General features: G+C 46.6%; 1 protein-coding gene across 3 annotated transcripts in view; it reads right to left on the bottom strand.

Annotated features, from left to right (window-relative positions):
• Positions 1-21571, bottom strand: part of LOC111066512 (homeobox protein homothorax) — a 114307-nt gene that overhangs the window by 20486 nt on the left and 72250 nt on the right. For 2 of the 3 annotated variants that reach the window (XM_022355199.2, XM_022355200.2), the window contains exons 8-10: positions 21235-21282; positions 5104-5199; positions 497-520 (exon numbers count right to left, since the gene is read on the bottom strand). In XM_022355199.2, coding sequence (XP_022210891.1) covers positions 497-520; positions 5104-5199; positions 21235-21282 — 168 coding nt within the window. The remainder of the gene's footprint in view (positions 1-496; positions 521-5103; positions 5200-21234; positions 21283-21571) is intronic. The other variant, XM_041591757.1, reaches the window with a different exon arrangement.

Raw genomic sequence — 21571 nt, 5'->3', positions numbered from 1 at the left:
GTCACAGGCACAGGCCCGAGCGTGCGCTCACTCTATAATAATGATAAGATGGCTCTTAATCAGAAAATTTATATGCCCCGGCATTTAGTTGTTCGTTCTCTCTGGCCCGGACTGGCCTCACGCTCACGCTCACGCTCCCCCCCAACCAGAACAGAACTCAACTGGACGGATCCGAGCAGTCTTGAACCGAACTGATGATGGGTTATGCTCGTTTATAATTATGGGTCCTGTCAGGGGCTAAATGAAAGCCGCATCTCAAACTCAAACTCAAACACTACAATTTTCAGTTTAGAGCCAGACGAAAGGAGTGAGAGAGAGAGATCTGCTGCTTGCTATGTCTTTCCCTGTCCCTTGATGCTGAATCTGCCATTTTGGCCGAAAGTGGACCAAGGAACTTTCTGTTCGTGGGGCGTGTCACCTTCTTGCGCCTCCCGTTTTCATTTCATTCAAAAAAAAAAAATACAAAAAATTATATTTTAATAAAGAGAAAACTTACCGCTTGCACTCGTTCCAAAGTTGTCTGAAAGTAGAACAAGAAGAGTGGGAATTAGATAATTATTTGGCCAAGAGCAACCTGTCTGTCCCACATAGCCCAGAAATATTTCTCAGCCCTAGCTACAATAAATCTTCCCGTATTTGCTGTGGCCCAGCGCGTAACCCAAACACACAAAACATTTCAAAAACCCAAAACCAGAAAAAAAAAGATTGAAAAATTTCGTGCAGACTTTGACCGCAAATTGTTGTAGTGCCCGTCGCAGTGGTTTTTGTTGGCTATAAAATATGAGATGTATATTCACACGCAGCATAGACCCAAGCAAGGGCAGCGACAGAGGGAGAGTCGGGGCGAGCAATCAATCAAAACTATGTGAAGCCTGTGGAATCAACGCCAAGTGTGAACCAAAAATATTTGGAGCAAATCAAATGCAGTCCCAGTCCCAGCAAAAAGCGAAAAGGTAAAGTCCGTTTCGTTTCGGTTCCGAATTTGTTATATACACGTATAAACATTTTAGTTTATTATTTTTACTTTGTTGTTGTGGCTGGGAAACCTACAGCCATACATCTTCTCTTTTATTTGTTTGATATTTTCGCACGCAAATCATTTGGGAAGAATTTTTTGTATGATTTCGCTTTGGGCATTATGCAAATGTCTGCTTGGGGCTTAAGTATCTATAGAATATCCCATATCGGGCAGATCTTCAGCTGAGTTTGCTGAACTAATCTCTGGCTTAAGGCAGGGTCTCTTTCCTCCGATCATTCGGACCTGAGTCTCTGCTCTGCGCCACGTCTGGCGGTGTCATTTAGTCAGTTTGTAATGACATGGCTAAGAGTATTTTGTGAACTTGGTTTGTCTGCTTCCCTGCCCTCTGGCCTCCCCAGCCCATGTCCCCGATCCAGCTCAATTGCAGCGCTGGCATCTTCCATCTCCCATCGTCCATCTCCATCTCCGTCTGCAGTGGACGCGTTCTTCTTGTCATTTAAGTCATCGAACACGCATTGGTACAATGTACATGGTGTCGGTGTCGGGTTTGTTGTCGTTTCTCCTTCTCGTACTCCATCTCCAACTCCATCTCCATCTGCAGCCCCATGGCCATTGCTGTGTGGATGTCAGTGTCCTGGAACGGCCATTGCCAGCCAGCCAGTCAGTTCCCGTTCCCTGCCCTCCCCTTTTCTGCTCCTGCTTCCAGCGCAGTTCATAAATAATCGTCTTAAGTTGATGGCAATGCGGTGACTGTCGACGATTGCTGGGTGGCGTGGCACTCGCTGCAACTGATGGCCTCTATGCCCGACTCGGTTCTCAGCCCCAGCCCCGTTCCCGTCCGCAGATTAAGCCCGACTTCGACTGGGCTGTCCAAGCCCTGCTTGAGTACTTAACATTGCATTTCGAAAATGAAAAGGAACAGAAATGTACACGGGTATCGCTGCAGTGCAGTTCAGTGCCCAAAAGAAAGCCGGGGGAACCGTTCAAATATTCCAAAAACGTTTCAATGAATGTCAGCAACGCATTGCTTCAATTTTTTCACCGTCTCCCCAAAGCCGCGCTCTTAACTCGCCAAAAAAAAAACCAAAACAGAAAACTGAAAACAGACGAAGAGTCAGCCAGCCAGTCAGCCAGCAAGCAAGCACTTTGGTCGTGTCTGATCCCATTTTAATATTCTAGATACTTAAATAAAATACGTGTCTGGCCTGGCCAACAAACGTTTATTGTTTGTTAATTGATTTCGCAGCAAAGTTCTCTGCTCTGCTCTGCTCCTCTGGTTAAAATGCAAAGTGCAACTTTTCTCAAAACCGAAAACAAAACGAAGAGCAGAGCAGAGCAGAGCAGAGCAGAGAAACTTTGCACAAGCCTCAGGCCTGAAATGAACTGAAACCGAACTGAACTTGTATTTGGTATGCAAAATTTGTTTGCCTTGCCTCTGGGCCAGGCCAGGCCGGGCCGTCCCAGGCCAAGTCATCTTCCTCTACCTCTACACTGCGCGCGATACTCCTCAGCTGCTTTGGGGGCTTTGGCTTTGGCGTTGGCTGGTGCCGGTGCCGGTGCTGGTGCTGGGGGCTTTGGCTTTTGGGCGCAATTAATTTGCAGACAGCGAAGCAGCCTTGAGGCTGCCAACAGTTGACAATTGTCAAGGACTGCGACAACTTGGCGGCAAGAGTCAACGTTGTTCGTCTGCCTGTGGTTGCCGTTGCTGTTGCAGTGCTGTTGCCGTTGTCTACTTTGGCCTGACAGCTGACAGTCGGCGGAGACTTGGATACTTTGTCTCTGTGTCTTGGACTTGGGTCATTTAACGGTAATTACCAAAACGCTCTTCGCACAAAAAGCTTTGCGCGAAAGAAAACTGCCCTGGAAAACGCTTGCCTCTTCTCGGCCAGCTTTTCAGACACCACCAAGAGCCAAAAGCCAACAGCCGCCGCTCAAGTGCCGACAAAGCCGGCCAAGTGAAGCATAAAAATGAAGCACCCAAAACGAAGAAAAACCTTTAGAAGAGCAGCCAGCCAAAATGGAAGAGGCAGCAGCAGCAGCAGCAAAGGCAGAAGGCAGCCACACGATTTTCCATTTGGGCCCAACACACAAAGTTGGGAGAGACGAGACTCTCGAGCGCGACTCAAAGTCTATTTATGTGACTATTGAAGTGGGCCTTTCGGCTCTTGGGTTCTTCTGGCTGGGGCCTTCTTCAAAAATACAGTCCCAGCCAGTCCCAGCACACATACTCCATAATACTCCATCCAGCCCTGAAGAGGCTGAATCTGAAGCTGAACTCAGTCTGTGGCTGTGGCTGAGACTGAGGCGGCTTTGGCTTTGATTTTTGCTTGATTTCTTTCAAAATCGGGCGGCTTCGGATCCGCTGAAGCAAAATAGAGATGCAGAGCAGAGTCGAGTCGAGTCGAGCAGAGCCGAGAGTGGAGATGCTCGAGTTGTGGTTGTTGTTCCTCTGGCTGGTGCTGCTGCTGCTGTTGTTGTTGCCTGTTGCTGTTGTTGCATGTGCATTGACTGTGACGCCATTTTCAGGCAGACAACCCAAGAGTGGAGCGTATGCAAAAGAGAGACTCTGACTGAGGGCTGAGACCCAAGCCCAGGCCCAGGCCCGAGCCGAACCGAACATGTCCAAAGGCAAACCGCCAAAAGGATAATCAGCAACAATTTAGTATTATTACACCACGTTCGAAGCCATCGAAGAAGCACCCAAGCAAGCTTGTCTGCGGCGGAGGGGTGAGGAAGGAGGTGGAGGAGGAGCTGTGGGCAGAGGCAGAGGCAGCCACACAAAGTTGTCTGTCAGAGCCGGGGCTGGCTGATTCTCTTTCCGTGCTTCGTTCTCCCTCTTTAAGCCGGGTCCAGGCCTGGCCTGGTCTGGCCTGGCTGAGCTCTCAAGTATGCATTTCAAAGAAAATCATTATTATCGATGCGGCAAAGGCAACTCCAATGGATTTAGCTCAGGCTTAGGCTCAGGCTGAGGCCGCGGATGCGGCTGTGGCTGTGGATGAGGAAGAGCCAGGCAGTGCCTCAAGTTTACCTTTTGGTATTTTCACGTAGTCGTAGATTGAGTTTCAATGGAAAAATGATTTGCAAATTGACTTTAACGAATTGCTAGAGTGAGCAACCTGCTGTTGGGGCATATGGCATGCTTTTTTCTGGTTGCTTTTGGGCATGTTATGGAATTTTGATTACAGCATTTGCCCGCCAAGAGGAGCGCAGGCGGAGGAGATCGCCTCTCTATTAGAAAAGAGCTGCGGCTGGGGCTGCATGTAATTGGCACGCATTTGACTGGAGCCAGGGACTCCGAATACAATGCCCAGTGTCGGGGAGTGGGAGTCGGAGTCGGATCCAACTGGGAGTCTCCTTTGGGCCACTGCCATTCAAAAGACAATCGAAGGCGTATGCCTGGACTGGCCTGGCCTGTTCTGGCCTGGTCTGAACACAGCCATGTCTGTCCCGATGCCATTTTGATGGCCATTTCATTGGCATTGGCCAAGTTTAGGGCCGCAGGCGGGCCTCAATGACGTCGACGTCTGATCCATGGCCGATCCATGGCGGCCGCTATCAGCCGCACTCTCCGAACCAGTTGGTGGACTGAGACTGACTCTGGGACTGGGACTGTGACTCCACTCCAGTCGATCCCCGGCTGTTGGTTGCTTTTTGGCCGTTGGGCGATGCCAGTTCGTATATCATTATAGAAATTACCTACTCTCTGCTCTATGGCAGCAACGGCAACGGCAGCAGCAGCAGCAGCCGCTCCGGCAACGGCAGCAGCCATTGTTAGTATTTTGCCATTAACGTTAACTCTTTGGCACAATCTGAGCCGGTTGATCTCTTGTTGGCCGCCACATCGATGGGGCAGCAACAGAAATTAAAAGCAGCCAACCAACAACCAGGCAGGCCCAGCCCCGAGAGGCAACAAAAACTGTCAAGCGGAAGGCAAAGGCCGGGCAAAAAAAATTGATGTTGTAAATTATTGAAATCTAATGGAAACGTTGACGTCAGTTGGTCGCCTGATGATACCTCAAGTCAGCTGATAGGGCACGGGCATCCGTATCCGTATCAGCGGTGCACACTTAGTAGGAGCTGGACAGATGCAGGGATGCAGAGATACAGAGGAAGGAAATACTTACCAGGACTACCAAGGAAGACTGAGGAATACAGTCGCCTGGAGGCGTCTGCGTTGCGAGCATCGGCAGGTGAGGACCATTCTCTTCGACACCATCGTCCTGCAAGAGATAGAAAAGCCGCGCATTAGCATTGTGAAAAACTCCTTTTTTTAATTAGCTTAAAAATAGAAACAATGAAAGTTTTTTTTTGCTACGTACAACAAGTTGTACGTGAAATAATCAAAGTGAAACTCCGCTATAAATATCTGAGATCCCATGAGCAAAAACGAATAGCTGTTAATATCAGCAGTTGAACTACGCAAATAAATACACAGTGAATAAATTCATTCCAACTCTGTGTACCTTTGGATGCGAAAACATAAATTATATGTCCACAAATTAACCAAAGGCTCCACCACTTGGCTATCAGGCAGCGTGAAATAAAGTCTACAATTATTAATTCAATTTTCCACGTACCAAAGCCTTTCGTAAACTAAAACTAAAACTCATTTCCAGGCAAAGGCATCCACCACAGCATTAAGATCTTAAGCCACTCTAAGCCACACCGACTGACTGACACAATTTGCAACACTTGTCAACTTAATGCCTCTCCAGCGATATTGACAGCACGCTGAATATCTTAAGCCAACGCATATCTCTTCCATATTCATATTCGTATTCATATGGATAAGGTGCGACTGCCGACTGTCGACTGGGGTGGAAGGTGGACGGAGAATATTTGTCTTCGCTTTCGTCAAACGCCTTTCATTGAGTGACAGGTGCGCCTACAATTGCAGCCGAAAAGCAGCCTGCTCCCATAATCTCCCAATGAACCAAAAAGAAAACAACAAAAACCTCCAGTCAATGTCGTTGCTAAGGCAGTGTCTCTCCAGCCACAGCCACAGGCACTGCCCCCCCTCGTGAGTCAGCTGCGTGCCGCTTATCAGAAATCGGCCTACCATGACCACAAATATTACCTACATATATACTTACCGTATACCCGGGTGTTTTTATAAGAACCTCCTCAATGGACACTTTGCAGCCGTAAAACTTTAAATGAAATACGTAGTGTAAAAAAGCGAGCAAGAACGAATGAAAATGGCGCTAATAATAATTTGGTTTATTGGCTTTAAAGCACAATGAAGACGGCCAGAATAAAGAGGCGGAAAGTGGAAAGTGGAGGGGCGTGCCAGGGTGCGAGGGTGGGTGCGAGTCGGGTCAACCCCCGGCCAATCTGCACGGCAATTTCTATTATTTTTTTAAGCACTTTCTTCAGCTCAACTACGGGGGCAGACGCCCAGTCGACGCACCTTTATTTAAATTTTCATTCTTTACCATTTTTTTTTCTTCTTCTTTTCTGTCCAGCTCAAGAAGAAGGAGGATTGCGTGAAGGGGATGCAGGGGGCAGGGGGTAGTCTGCGCTTCTTTTTTTCCTCTTAATGGGCAATTTTCTTGGTAGTAAATGGGCACGTTTTATGAACGCTTTTGTGGGGTGTTTATGGCGGGCGGGCGGGGATGGATGCCGACTGGAGCCAACGCCAACCCCCTGGCCGAGCATCGAGCGATGGGCGTGTGTGCCGACGACGAGTGCCGAGTGCAGTCCGCAGCAGGGTTGACAGCAGTCTCGCAGTCGCGTCGCTCTTTTTAATGGAACATTAAATCGCCACTGACACTGCACCTGTCCAATTAAAATGTAACATAATCGCAGCGAAATAAATTTAAAATGCAAACCAAGAACAAACCAAACCAACAAGCAGCAAATCAATAATAAAATTAATAGAGTTTTCTTTGCTGCTGCTGCCAACAAGAGCGGCAACAAAACAATAACAACAACAGCAGCAACAACAACAATGAGCCACCGAAAAAATTGTTCGCACATAAATCTTTGCACTAAAAAATTTTATTGTCGTTTTTATTGTAAAGAAATAAAATTAAAAAAAAGACACAGAGAGAAAAGCAAAACAAAATGAGACAGAGAAGAGCCAAACAGTCTGCGGCTGTATGGCGGCGCTCTCTCAGAGAGCACACACACTCACACGCACACAGTTATAGCGATGTGCTGCTCTCACTTCTCACTCATTTCCCCTGACGACTGCCTTATCGTATCGTAAGTTGGCTGCTTACGAGCAAATATCGTAAGAAGGCAGCGCCATTTGCTTTGGCGAGCACGCCGCGAGTGTGAGCGGGACGAAGCTAGTGAAGAAGTCCAAGGCGAATTGGCAGAGCGAATTGAAATGCCAGTCAATGAGAGGAAACACTCTCCTCTTCTCCGCCAGCGACACGACCCGTTGTTGCTGTTGCTTGGTTCGAGCCAAGTTAATGATTTTCGTTCAGACTGTCTTGACTAATTCGATTTTGGATGAGTTTGTGCTTTTTTCCAACGGTTTCTTATGCAATATTAAATCAATAAACCAGCGGATTCGCCTCGCTTTAACCGTGGCACAAGCTTGAAAAATTCACTAAAATATAAATGTTTTTGAATTTATTTCGCTATGGTTTTATTGCACTATAAATTGAATATAAGAAATGCACTTTTATTTGGCAAATTTCACGCTACAGCTGATCGCTGAAACAACAAGAAATGAAATCTAAAAGAAACCCATTTATTTCTTGAGTTCTGTTTGCGAGTTAATTTGTAAAGATTTCTTTGTTTATGGGGCTTTTAAATGTCACAATTCTCAATTTTTGAAAATGTGCTAAAACATTTATTGTTTGCTTGTTTCCCCAAAATGTATTTTAAATTATCTTTCTGTGGCATTTTGTTGTTTTGTTGTTTTGTTGTTTCTTTGCTGCTTTTGTTTCGTGTTTCTTGTCGCTTTTTTATTTGCTTTTTGGCCTTTTGTCGGTGAAACGATTTTCATTTTCTATTCTTACTGGCACTATTTTTGGTGGCGACCCCATTTGCCGCTGTGCCTCTAGCTAAGTGTATTCTTCTCATCCTCTCCCTGTCCCTCTTGCCACCTCCCCCCTTCCCACTCACACAACCAATGCCGCCATGCATTGGGTATCTCTTGGGTGAAGTGCCTGTGGGGCTGATAAATGGCGCTTAGGCATTGATTAGATGCCAGCCAGCCAGCAAGCCAGCCAGCCTGCAGCAAGAGCAACAGACAAATGCATTTGCCTTATCACCAATGCACTCCACAGACACTGGCACACATTATAACCGACACCCATTACCCATTACCCTGGCCCCCATGTGCACCCCTGCCATTGCCACTGCCACTGGCCCCTGCCCGTGCTCTCCTCCTCATCACACAACACTCTTCCCCCCATGAAAAGAAAAACACAACAGTCAAAACGAAACGAAACGAATTTTCCATTTTCCATAGAGTTCTCCTCCTCCTCCTCCTCCTCTGCACCCTCCCCCCACAAAATGCCAGAGACTCTTCAATTCTATTCCGTCTATGTATGTCTGTCTCTGTGTGTGTGTGTGTGTGTGCCTCTGCTGTATCTGTGTGTGTGCTTAGATAAAATTGTGTTTCGAAAGTGACAGTTGAAATGATTTATCACTTGCCAGCGACTGCAAGGCGCAAACGCCAACGCTGCCATGCCCTGCCCTGCCCCCGGTCCCACAGCACCCTCCCTGCTGCCCACCACTTCTTGGCTGTCGTCAAAGTTTTTAGCACAAGCTCGAATGCCCTCCTCTGGCAACCCCACCCCCGCCTACTACCAAGGCATGTTTGGCATTTTTGTGTAGAAAAATTGAAAATTGCTTTTTTCGTCAGCAGCCGCCGCAGCGTACTCCACTCCCCGCGCCCTACCCTGCTATCAGGGGCAACTTCATCTTTCCAATTTTCTACTATTTGGCTTTGTGCCCCTCCAGCAGCAGGTCCTACTCCTCATCCTCCTCCTCCTCCTTCGCAACGCTCACTATTGTCGTTGTTTTTGTTGTTGTTGTTATCTGTGAGTTTTTCATATGAAAATTTAATTCCGGACTGGAAGCCCCTCCCACTACCCCTCCTTTCCACCCTACCAGCACACACAGAGTCATTTCCCATGCGAGCTAATTTAAAAATTTTTGTAATTTTTTCGCTTTGCTCTTTTGGAATTTTTGCAATGCGCGACAAAATGATTTATGTCGCTGCCTGGGCGAAATTAAAAATATTACAAAAAGCAGCAGCAACAGCAATGCGAACACATTTAAATAACATAAAAAAAGTATACATATATGCAAACAGGAGAAAGAGGCGGTGGAGGAGGGAGAGCAGGGAGAGCGAGTGAGATACATTTGTATATTGTGTCACTTGAAGCTTTAAAATGAAATTGTTGCCGTGTGGAAATTTACGCTGGCTTTTCTCAATTTTTATGCCCAACAATTTCGAACAAGAGCAGACCATGAAAAGCAACAACAGCAACAAGCGGCAGAAGCGACAAAAAGTTAAAATAAAATACATAAACCGCAACAATTTTTCAACATTTTGCACGTGTAAATTTTCCAATTGGCTGAACGCGTTCGCCAAATGACTGCAGGGGGTAGAGGGAAAGAGTGCCGCAGAGTGGAGTGAGAGGACGGAAGGTAGGGGGAGTGTAGATTGAGGATGGTGTACAGAGTGGGTGGGCGGCTGGTTCGCTGCTGGGCGTGTCTGCTATTATGAACCATCTGATGGATTCATTTAGTCTATTCTTGAGGCAGGTGCTCCAGCAGACAGAGAGAGAGAGAGAGGGAGACACAGGGGAAACCCCCCGAGGAGAATTATGGCGGAACATGAAATTTGCATTGACATGGCAACCTCTTAGGGTTGCTGTTACTCCTGTGCGAGAGTGAGTGACCAGCAATTGTCGCTGCCTCGATTCTTTTTGCTCTGGAGTCTCTCGTCTGGCCATTTGCATTGCCGTCGGCAGTTGTCGGCCCGCTTTTTTCTGGCGCTGTTTCGACTAAGCGATACAAAAAGTGCACCCAGTGATCCCTTAGTTTCCATTGAAATATATTTTATATATATACTATATATATGCTATAAGTTAAAGCTCATCGGAAGAGATTACGACACATCAAAACAGTACATTTCTAAGAAACGAGAGGGAACGTTGTGAGTCGCTGATGTGGCCACGACTCTACTTCAGTATATATGTAAATATTTTAACAGTTTACAATTTTTTGCTACATCTGTCATCTACATCTACAATGTAGATTCTACATCTGAAAGGGGATGGGGTAGAAACTGAAAATTAATTTTTTCATTCTGGCTATAATAATCTGATCTGGTAGGTATGGTCATTTTCTATGATACGGACAGACAGACAGACAGACAGACAGATATATATATGTACTCGATAAGGTCGAAACCGTTTCCTTCTGTGAGTTACACACATTCACTTTGACCACAAATCTAATATACCCCTTAACTATTCGAGTACGGGTATAAAAATACGTAAAAGATTCACTAAGCAATTCCACAAAATATTTCTAAGAAAGTCCAATTATTTTGTGAATGAATGTAGTTTAAAGGTTTACGTGGAACTTGATAAGATTAGCCCCGGACTAGATTAATTTTTAATTCAGCTGGGTTTTTTCTTCTTGGAGTACTCCAAGTACTCTTAGGTCTTTATCGTTGGCCCTACTCACTCTACGCAATTACAAAGGTAAAACCAAATATTGTTATTGGTATTTCATCTGTGCAATCTTTCAGTTTGCAACCTTTTCCATTTTTACTCATTTAAATTGTTTTTTTTTTCTGGCTTTTTGTGTAATTATTCACATTCCCAAAACGAATTTCTGATGCAGTTTTGCGCCGGAAGGTTGAGTTGCTTTACGAGCAGAAAAGAAACAAAAACCAGAATAGTTATCTATGTATTTTGTTGTTGTGGTTGTTGGCCGGCATTTTCCGCCGCCGTTTTCACAGCATTTTCCATGTTTTATTTTTTTGTTGTATTTTTTTGTTTTTGTTGTTTGTTTCAATTTAAATGAAAAAGCTTTTCGCGCATAGTTATAAAAATAATGGCTGGAACTCAACGAAAGAGACAGGCATGCAGAGCAAGAGAGAGAGAAAGAGAGAGAGAGAGAGATAGGCTTATACAATGTGCATCTAGAAAGCCAGTTCTAATGCATTAAACTCGGATAAATGGATTTAAAAAAGGTTTTAGCTCGCTTTCGGCTTTAAAGGCAATTTCTTTTTGTTTTTTTCCCATGCAAAAATTCAATAAAACTAAAGGGCCACACCTCGACACAGAACCACATGAACATTCGGCCCTGAACATGACTTGTAACTTAAGCTATGCAATTTTTGTGTCCCCTTCTTTTGAGCCTTTTCCCCCCTACACCCTCCAACATCCCCTGGCTGTGTGTGAGTGTGTGTCATCAGTTTTGGCGACATCCTCGAGCCACATATCGCTTTACACTTGAAACGAATTTGAAAGTCTGGATCGAGCAGCTCGTAACTCTTGTCTCGCATTCCCCTGCCCTACCCTATATCCCCCCCACACATACACATACATATGTATGCAGTTACCCCTCTCCCACCCCACCGCTCACAAGCTTCATTGGCGTTCTTTATCTGGGCGAGCTGGGCCGCGACTAATATAAACGTACAATGGACCAACTTAAGCTGAAATGACAGTTGCGACATGTTTGCGTAGGCGTGTGCGATCTCTCCCAGACAGACAGACCTGCGGGACAGACGGACTGAAGGAATGAACGACCCAAGGAGGCAACCAGTCAGCCCCAACCCCAGCCCCAGTCGACACCAGCAAATGTTTTGGTATTAATTTTTTCTTGCTGTTGCCTTTTGGCATCTGGTGGTCTCCTCCTCCTGCTGCTGCTGCTGCTCCTCCAAACCAGGCTGACAATAAACTTTATCGCATTCATGTGAATGCACTTTATGACACCTAACCAGTCGGAGAAAGAGACAGAACGAGCGGTGTGGACGGGGGGAGAAACTCGTTTACCTGCCTGTAATTTCTGTGGCCGTTTAAAGACCCAACAAAGAATCTGCTGGAATTCGAGGCAATTTTTGCACGACTGATTTGAATTGAAAGACTTTGATGAGCTCTCTATGTGTAACCCCCCCAACAGTACAAGTAAATACATATATATTTATATGTGTGTGTATGTATTTATGTATGTATGGGTAAGGTTATTTTGTGGTCGTCTGGCTGGCTCGTGACTCGTGCAATTTCAGTCGTCCGTTTGACGGTCACGTGACCCTAATAAATCACAGAATTAATGTTACGTAAAATGGAGTTCGCATTCGGCTTTGGTTCTGGCTTTGGCTCTGGCTCTGGGCTTTCCTCGCCTCGCCCCGACTCGGACTGGACTGCAATGTCCTGCCAGCAACCACCGTTGAGTGGTTAAACTATGCCAGCCGGAAATTGAAAAACGTTTGCGGCATTTCTGATAAGCCGTACAATGGCGAGAGTAAGGCGACGAGTACGAATGTTGCTCCAACTTAAAGATCAACTGGTAGAGCGTTCGGTTAATAAAGCATATTTTAAATTGTTAACCAACGCAGATGAGTCCCTCACAGACAGAGAGAAAGACACACGAGAGAGAGATAGCTGAGGAGCGCCAGCGGCAAGCGACAACATTACGGCCATTAAAAATACCCAAAACGACAACGACAATTTCCTCATTATCGTAAAATTTATTCAAGCAAAATAAATTCATTGGTCGTTAACCTTGACACTGGTTTTTCTTTTTATATTTTTATTCTCCCTCTCCCACTCTCTCTCTCTCTCTCTCACCCTGGGTGAGTGTTGTTCGAGTGTGTGTGAGTGCTGTCTTTTGTGTGCGCATAAAATTCATGCCATGACGCGTGTTAAATAGTCGCTGTCATTTGTCGACAACTGGGGAAAACTTTTCAGCTCAGAGCTGTAAAATGATTTTCGCAGACCAGACATGCTGGCCCAGACTGAGTGGGTTGTGGTGATGGCAGAGAAAGAGAGAGAGAGAGAGACACAGAGATAGGCTCAAGATCGCCTTAAGTTAGACTACATTAAATAAAGGCAGACAAACAAATTGTGATTACAGGCAGAAAAGCGGCAGAGAAAGAGAACCAAAACTGAGCATGACTTTCATTATTTTAGGCATACCCTGCACACCCCCTGGCCAACATTAAGCTCTGGCTTTATAGGGAGAGTAATCCGCACTACCCACAAAATGTAGCAAAAAAAAAGCGAAAAGGAAATTACGCCTGTAAGTATGCTACAATAATCAATAAGTGTATGGCGAGTAGGCACGTTAGTGTGTGTGTGTGTGTGTGCATGCGAGTGTGTGCGAGTCTCTGTTTCTGTTTTCTGCCGCTTGACTGCGTTTTAGGCTGCCAGACACACACACAGAGAAGTATAGAGAAAGAGCTGGAGAGGGAGGGAGGCAGGTTGTTGGGTGATTTGTCATGGGCCTGCCGCGAGTTTTGGGAGTTTCCATTGCAGTCCTAGTACTCGCCGCCAACCCAACGATTTTTCCAGCTCAGACAGCGCTCTGTTTGTTTGCTATTGCCGCTGCCGTTTCCCCTGGGCTGTTTTCGGGCTTAAAGTGTTAATGTATCTCATATTGGTGTGTGACAGTTTGGCATTGTTCTTCTCGTCTCGGGAGCAGAACTCCCGCTCTGTCCGTCTGTCTGTCTGCCTGTCTGTCTGTCAGTGAAATTTATGCACCGAGTTTCGGCGAGCCTCGAACTTGTTGAATTGCATTCCAGAGAGATGCTTGTCTCAAGATTTATGGGTCTATACCTGGGCAGGTACCTCCCCCTCCACCCCCTACAAACTTAAAGCTGCAGCACCCAAAATTGCCTGCCAGTTAAAGCCATTGAATGTGGAATTCTGCGATTCGCCTTAAGCGTTCGACATTAGCCATAAAAGCAATTCATATGCAAAATAGAGACTCCAGGACTCAATATCCCATATATAAATTATGGACCCGAGCAGTTCTTAGCAGCGACAGAAATAGGATCCCTGGGCCATGGGCAGAAGGGATAAATAAAAAAGGCAAAGAAAACCATATAGAATGAAGGAAAGCTTTTTCATCCCAAAAGCTAGCAAAGCAAGGCAAGTCAAGGCATGGCAAGTCCTTCTCTACTCTCGTGGAGTGTGTTCGTGAGTGTGAGTGTGAGTGTGCGGCAGCTGTCTGTGTGCGTATTGGCGAGGACTCTAGCTTCAGCCCCGACCAACTCCGACTCCGACGTCGTTTTGCGGGCTCCTCTCCTCCGCCTCGTGCCCAGCTCAATGCTGTCGTCGTCGTCGTCATTTCGTTCTTTATATAAAACCGAGTCGAGCACAGCCAAGGAGAATGCTCTCTGACACACACACACACTTGCACACAGGACAATATAATGTTGTTGCTTTTTTCTACATTCTTCTTTTCTTTTTTTTTCTCTACTATTTTTCTACATTTCTTTTATTTCCAGTCAGCAGAAAAAATTCTTATACACAAGCTGCGTTTGTCAGAGTGTGTTTGTGTCTCTATGTGTGTGTGTGTGTGTGTGTGTGTGTGTGTGTGAGGAAAAGCTCTCTTGGCATGTGTGTGTGCGTGAGCTGGAGCAGTCAGCTCAGTTTTCTTTTGAATGATTCGATGATTTTAAGCGCCTGCGTTATATGAAAACCAATCGCATCAAAGCACCCCATTAAATTTCATCGTCAGGCATATATCCTTGCCACACTCACACTTACACACACACACACACATATCACACACAGAGAGACATGGGTCCTGGCAGCTGCTGCCGCTGTGCTGTGACTCCTGGGTGGCTCTTGGCTCTTGGCCGTGTCTGCATCTACGTCTGTCTAAGCCGCCCAAGGCAATGTTTGCTATATGCCAGGGAAATCCGTCAGAAAGCGCAGCCGCTGCAGCTGCTCCTCCAGCTTCAGCAGCCTTCCTCCCCTCCCCTCCCCAACCCTCCGCCATTCCTGTATAGTCCAGAGAGGGGGGGGTACGGCAGCCTCTCTGTCCCATCATCATCATCATTATGTGCTGACGGCGTAAATGGCTCTATCAGCACATTGTGCAGCGCCTTTTCGTGGCACTGACATGTGGCAAGGCCCCGCTCGATACCAGCTTAAAGTTGCATATTTTTGGCCAATTTAAAGTGCTCTTAATGGCTTTATGCTATGTTGAGGAATGGCAAAAAAAAAAAAAGGAAAAATGAAATGCCAAGTCATGGTGGGATTGGGCTGGGTTCGCTGCTCGGTGTTCGGTGCTGGGGGCTCGGGGTTGGTGTTGGGATACTGTCGTTAGTTTTATATACTTTCTATATGCACATAGTCCCAGTCTATCACAGGACAGAGACGCCATCTTCTGGCTCGGCTTTTGCTTTTGCTTTATTTGCAGTGGGTTCTACTCCATCTGCCCCGCCGTCCAGGCCCCACCTCCACCTCCACCTCCGGCTTGGATTCTTGCTTTCTTTTATTCTGCTATTCCCGTACTCCTTCTATCCTCCCTCCCTCTCTCACGCTTTTCTTTTTTTCTTTCTTTTTTTTTTTTGATGGCAAACATTTAATGGGTTTTTCAGAAAATTGCATTTTCTTCTTTGGCACTCTTTAGCCTTTTTGTTTAGCTGCTACTTTGCAGCAGCAGCAGCAGCAGTGGCAGCAGCAGAGGACTCGACTCCGCTCGACGCTCGAGTCTCAGTTGGTCCTGTTGTTGTTGTTCCTGCTGCTGCTGCTGCTGCTCATGACCATGGCTGCCATATTAGATTTTGAATGCATTTCCGCTTTTTGCCGCAGCGAGCAAAACTTTTGTTCGCCATGTTGGCTCTGCTCTGCTCTTCTCTCTCTCTCTCCACTGTCTTCTCCTAGTGTGTGTGTGTGTGTGTGGTGCTGGTTTGGGTATATTTTCCACTGACTGACAGCTGTGCAAATGGGCGGCAACAAGGACGAGGCGCGTTGCAAGTTTGTCTATCTTTTGCCGCCTCCTTCGCTCCATTTCACTTCCAACCCACTCCGAGTGGGAGTGTGTTTTGGTTGGTTTAGTTGGCTCTTGGTTGGCTGCCTGGCTGCCTGGCTCCTCCGTCTCCCAGCTCGTGTTTCTGGCTGCATTAAAACTTTGTTTCATTTTCCCAATGCCTGTGTGTGTGTGAGTGTGTGGGTGCTTTTCCTTTTGCTTTTGTTTGATGAAAAAGTCCAAGTTGTTGCGCAAAAGTTTTTATGCAAGTTTTGCTATTTTGGCAAATGGATATCCTTCTGCCACTGCTCCGCCTTCGCCTCCACATCCATCTCCCCCGATCACCCGTTGTGGGTGTTGTGCTGCTTGCTATCTATCCGACTTATAGGAAAGTTGGTCATGTATACGGACGGATACATAAGTATATGTATATGTATTCGACGCTTGCTATTGGCATTTCTCGACTGGGGGCTTAATCAAACTTTGCTCCACCGGCACTCCGCTGCACTCCGCTGGGAATCAGCTGAAGTCTGAGTTGGGCAAAGCATTTAACCCGATGAATTAATGTGAAATTCTTGTCTGTCACAGGAGGCATGCTCTCCACACACCTTCCAGCTATGCCACACACACTCGAGAGAGAGAGAGAAACCAGAGCGTAACAAAAAGTGCTGCATAGCTCAGGGCGCTGGCTGCATATATGCAAATGAAACAAACATTCCACACATTCCCCCAGGCAGGCAGGCAGGCAGGCAGGCAGTCAGGCAAAGGCCATAAAGCGTCAAGCCCCAGACAACACACACACAAAAAGCGTTAAGGTTTTCAACCCGTTTTTCGTTGACCAAATTAAAAAGCCATTTAGGTTGTAGGCCCACCAAAGCGACAAGAGACAAATTTCCATTCGAAGTTACCTCCGAGGTGGCAATTATACATCGATGGCCGAATAATTTGGCTGGAGAAAAGCGAGCACAACCGGTCCGGGGCTAATCAAAGTCTTTCGTTTCATTTCGATTATGCGACAAGCGACAGCAGTTCGTCTGTTGAATTGATCCGAACCACGGGTCTTCGCCACTGTGAAGCAGATCTTAACGATTTTGAACGGCACTAAATCTTCAAGGACAGGCGCACCAGCTCAGCAGCAGCTGAAGTGAGTTAATCATCCATGATTTAACGATTCGTAGACCATTTAATTGCCATTCAGACCCAGACATGACAACCGATCGGTGATTAAAACTAAACAAGACAAAGACAAAGAGAAACAACAGACACACTTTTTTTTTGGTGTTATTCACTTTTAACGACTTGACAAAGTCATTTAAAGAATTTCTTTGGACAATTTTTGACGCACCAACAAGTTTTGCCATCAATTGGAAATGGAACTGGCATCAACTGGCACCTGTAAGTGGTGGGTGGGCGGTAGCTGGGGGTAGCTACCAGCTGCGGGTGTGCCAGCAGCAGCACGCGCCATTTCGTTGGAAATTGAAAACGTGTCCAACATCGAGACATCAATTTTTAAACAGAAGTAATCACTTTGTAAACGTTGCCAACGGGACCAACAGCAGATACTCGCACATACAATATATCCATCCTTTGGGGGTTGACTTTGGCTAAGCCAGAGGCCAGGGACCAGGGCCCAGGGACCAGAGTGCTTTTGGTCCTTTAGTTCTTGTGGCTGGGGGGACCAGACCCCTGGCACCCGCTACCACTGACAAGTATGCCTCAAATTTCTGGGGCTGTCTGCTCGGCGCTTGATTTCCAAATTTCTGCACGTAACCACGTAAAGTTGCAGAAATTTTTATACAATTTGTTGCATGCATAATTCACGAGGACCAAGGGCAGGCATTTGCTGCTGCTGGATTTATGTGGGTGTGGCGTGTGTCTGGCCAAGTAACTTTTCTGGCTCCGGAATTATGATGAGCCAAAGCATCAAAGAGAAGTTCCCCCTTCCCTGCTGCAAGGGAATGGAAGGGCTTAGCTCGTAAGTTAGATGAGAACTCAATTCAATTTGATAAAAGTGAAGCAGACATAAAGTACTGCGAAAAATCATTTAAAAGATACCAAATCCAAATCCAAAACGAAACAGCAACAAACACTGAGACACTGAGAGACAGCATTAAACAACATTAAGACCCTGTTAATCTATTGAAATAAGCGCCACCATTTGTCTATCGAATGCCGAATCTGAAGCTTTATGGAGAGCGTACTCCTACCCCGCCATTCCATTCAGATATCCCCCAATTTTAATTGCCATTCCGGCAATGGCTTTACAGTCAGTCACACACACTAAAAACTGTCAGAAAAAAGCAGCTAAATAAGCAAAATTTATTAAATTCTCATTTATCAAACATCATAAATCAAAGTGTCTGTGTTGTATTTATTTCGAATGATCTATCAACAGTTTGCCATTTGGATGGATACCACGCTCACCCCTTCGCTCTCTCCCTCTCCCCGTCTCCACTGTATCTGTATCTTTTATGACTAGCTAATTTGGTTTGTTTTTGATTTTGATTTGTCAGTTTATTGTTTCTGGCTGTCAATGATGATGATGCTGCTGATGCTGCTGCTGCTGCTGCCTGTGCTGCTCCTCTTCTTTCACGAGAATGGAGCTCAATGAACTATAAAAAACTAATGTTTCAGCGGCAGACAGGCACGCCGTGCCGTGGTGCCGTGCACTTGACAAGTGAATGAAAGGCTGAATGATGTCAATCTATCATGCAGACCGCCCCGCCCCCCCAGGGCTGTGTCGCCACGCCACGCGACGCGTCGCGTCCGTCAACTTTTACTTTCAGTGTGACCTTTGCTAACTGTCAAAATTCGCTGTCGCCTGCAATGTGTCAAAAGTGTGGCAGTAGCTGTTGTTACTGTATTTGCATTTGACAGCTCCTGTCCGGTGTCCGCTGTCTGGTGTCCGTTCCCCACTGTCCGCATCATTTTTCGCACTTTTGCAGCAGAGGCATGGGGCAGCGACTGCGACGGCGACGACGACGGTGGCGGCATCGAGCACAAAACGCGGCTTTGAACTACTAAATCATTTTTGACAGTTGGCAGCGACGCCGGGGAAAGCCCCAAGCAGCGCAGTCGGCGTCTGTTTTGCTGGCCCTGGCTCTGAATATACATGTGTGTCGGTGTCGGTGTCTGTGTGTGCGGACACTCTTTAACCATGACCTTGAAAGCCGTTACACACACATACACATTGTTGCTGCTGCTGCCTTTGTTTATGCAATAAATTAAAAGCAATAATTTTTCATCTTGAGGCAGCAGCGGCAACGGCGGCTGAAGCAACAGTTGAAAGTTCGCCCGCTGCGGCGCAGCGCATTAATTTTGTGTAAACTTCAACAAACACACACAAACACACACTGCCACACAGCCATGCACACAGATACTCCAGAGAGGGACAGGGACAGAAAGCAGCAGCAATAGCAGCAGCAGCAGCGGCAGCGGCAAAAGTGATAAAGCACCGCAATGGCAATGGCAGCGACGTCGACATTGTTTTTAGCTCGCTGCGACTGCGCTGCTCTGCTCTGCCGCTGCTCCCTTAGCAATAAATACAACAGCAGCAACAGCAGCAACAAAACAGCAACAAGAGGCAGCAGCAACAGAAACAATAATTCAACTTGTGGCAACTTTGGCACTGTGCTCCACATACCACACGGCCGGGTCCGGGCCCGGGCAGGGCACAGTGCAGGTTCAATGGACGCTTTGCGCCTGCGCAGGGCCCAACAAATTGCAGCCAGCAGCTGTCTCTCTCTCGCTCTCGCTCTCTTGCTCTTACGCCATTAATTCTAGCGCTTGCCGGCTTGTTTGACAGTTCTGACAGACGATTATTTAAAGTTGTGCTTAAATGCTCGCCTCTCGCTCTCGCTCGCTGTCTCCTGCCCTGTCTGGGGCCTGCGATTGGGCCTGGGCCTGGCCCTGACCCCCCGGCTGTCTGCACCCCCCCGCCGCAACCAGGGGAAAATAATACAAATTACACTTTTGGCATATTGTTCTGCGGGGCTCCGTCTGGTCTCATCGCCCAGCCAGCCTACAAGCGAACCACTTGTTTCTGTGGGTTAGTGGGTCTCGCTAGTGGGTCTTCCGCCTTCGCTCCACGCTTCCCGCTCCCTGCTCCGGAAGAATGCGGAATCGGGGAAAAACAATCGAATTGAAGGCGTTCGGGCAATATTTCTCAGATATTACCGCGCAGGTTTAACGATTTAAATGCCCCGGCACACCATTCTTCAATTTAACGCATCATAAAGATGAGGGAAAACTGTGTCCTACAGCGGGGACTTTTATGAGCCAAGAAGAGGCGGCTGACGCTGACTGGTACTGGCACAGGTATTGGTATTGGTATTGGCAGTGGGCATTTCTTAGTCGGGACAAGAACCCCCCACACTGTGGAGCGCGCGATCATAAATCAAATTTCAATTCACGTGCCGTTCGTTCGCCCGTCCATTTGCCTCATGTTCATTAATGAAAGCGAAATGCTTATACGCTTATATAATAATGCCACAAACGTCGGCTGGGCAGGCAGTGGGGGGCATGGCCATGACGCAAGCGTCCAACTATCAGCCCTCGGACATCATCAAAACTGCCACTGCGCACAGCACAGCAGAGCAGCGACCAGAACTGAAGAGCGCTGAACAGATTTTCACATCAAAAAAATTGGCACAAGTTCATCATCATTGTGATGGTTGGTCCCACTGAATGGGGATGACTGCTGTCCGTCTGGGGGGCGTGGCCACATGCACGTTGAAAGCTCGGAGACCGCCGATGTTCAATTTATGAGCCGCAGACAGTCGCCCGCCACTGGCCACTGTCCCTATCCCTATCCCTGAGCTGGCCTGGCCTGGGCTGGTCTGGCCTTTGTTTCCTTTGCTTTTTCCCCCGTTTTAATCGATTGTAGTTTTTAATTAAAATTTAACTTTATAATGATTTTTTATCAGCTGTCCCAAGTAGCGGCGGCGGCTGCCTTCGCAGCAGTCTGTTTAAGTCTAAATTAAAAAGAAATTTCTCATCTTGAATGGAGCATACGGGAAGCAGAACAGGAAGCCGCAACCGTGCGCAAAGTGGGCGTGGATCGGGCCGGAACGTGATCGCGAACAGGATTAGTGACAGACATCAGAGCCCCCTTCCCCCCGCCCATCCCAAACTGATCGATCGATGCCAGCAGCTAACTTGGGGCCAGCTTTGATTGATGTGCGAACTGGAGCTCAGCACGTGTATGCATCCTGTCTCTGTCGGTCAGCTGTGCTGTTTTGGCTCAGATCTAATCTAATCTATCTTCTAAGTAATATGTAGTATATGTACGTAGTATCTACTCTACACGTAATGTGTTAAATGACTTAATGTGGAATGTGACTTACCATCATATGTTAGTTCTGAAGGATTGAGTGATGATAAGAACTTACCATCTGAAATGGGAAGAAAATACAGCAAAGGGTTAGCCAAATGTATATTTATTTCAATTAGGGTTAATAAAGGTTCATAGAGGGGCAGGTAGAAGGTGTTGTGGTGGCATCATTGGTTGGCCGCATTCATTAAACTAATTACCAATAAATAATATTTACGGATTATACGCAAATGTTTTTATAAGCCCAAAAACGGCACTCAAATGGGGATTTTTGTATTTTTTTTTTCTTTTAATTCGATACCCTGGCTATACACAGAGGGTACTTCTGTTTTGCGCAATCCCCTAATTTC

Source organism: Drosophila obscura, unplaced genomic scaffold (assembly GCF_018151105.1).
Source record: "Drosophila obscura isolate BZ-5 IFL unplaced genomic scaffold, ASM1815110v1 contig_150, whole genome shotgun sequence".
Taxonomy (NCBI): Eukaryota; Metazoa; Arthropoda; class Insecta; order Diptera; family Drosophilidae; genus Drosophila; species Drosophila obscura.
This window is presented reverse-complemented; position numbering and strand designations above follow the sequence as displayed.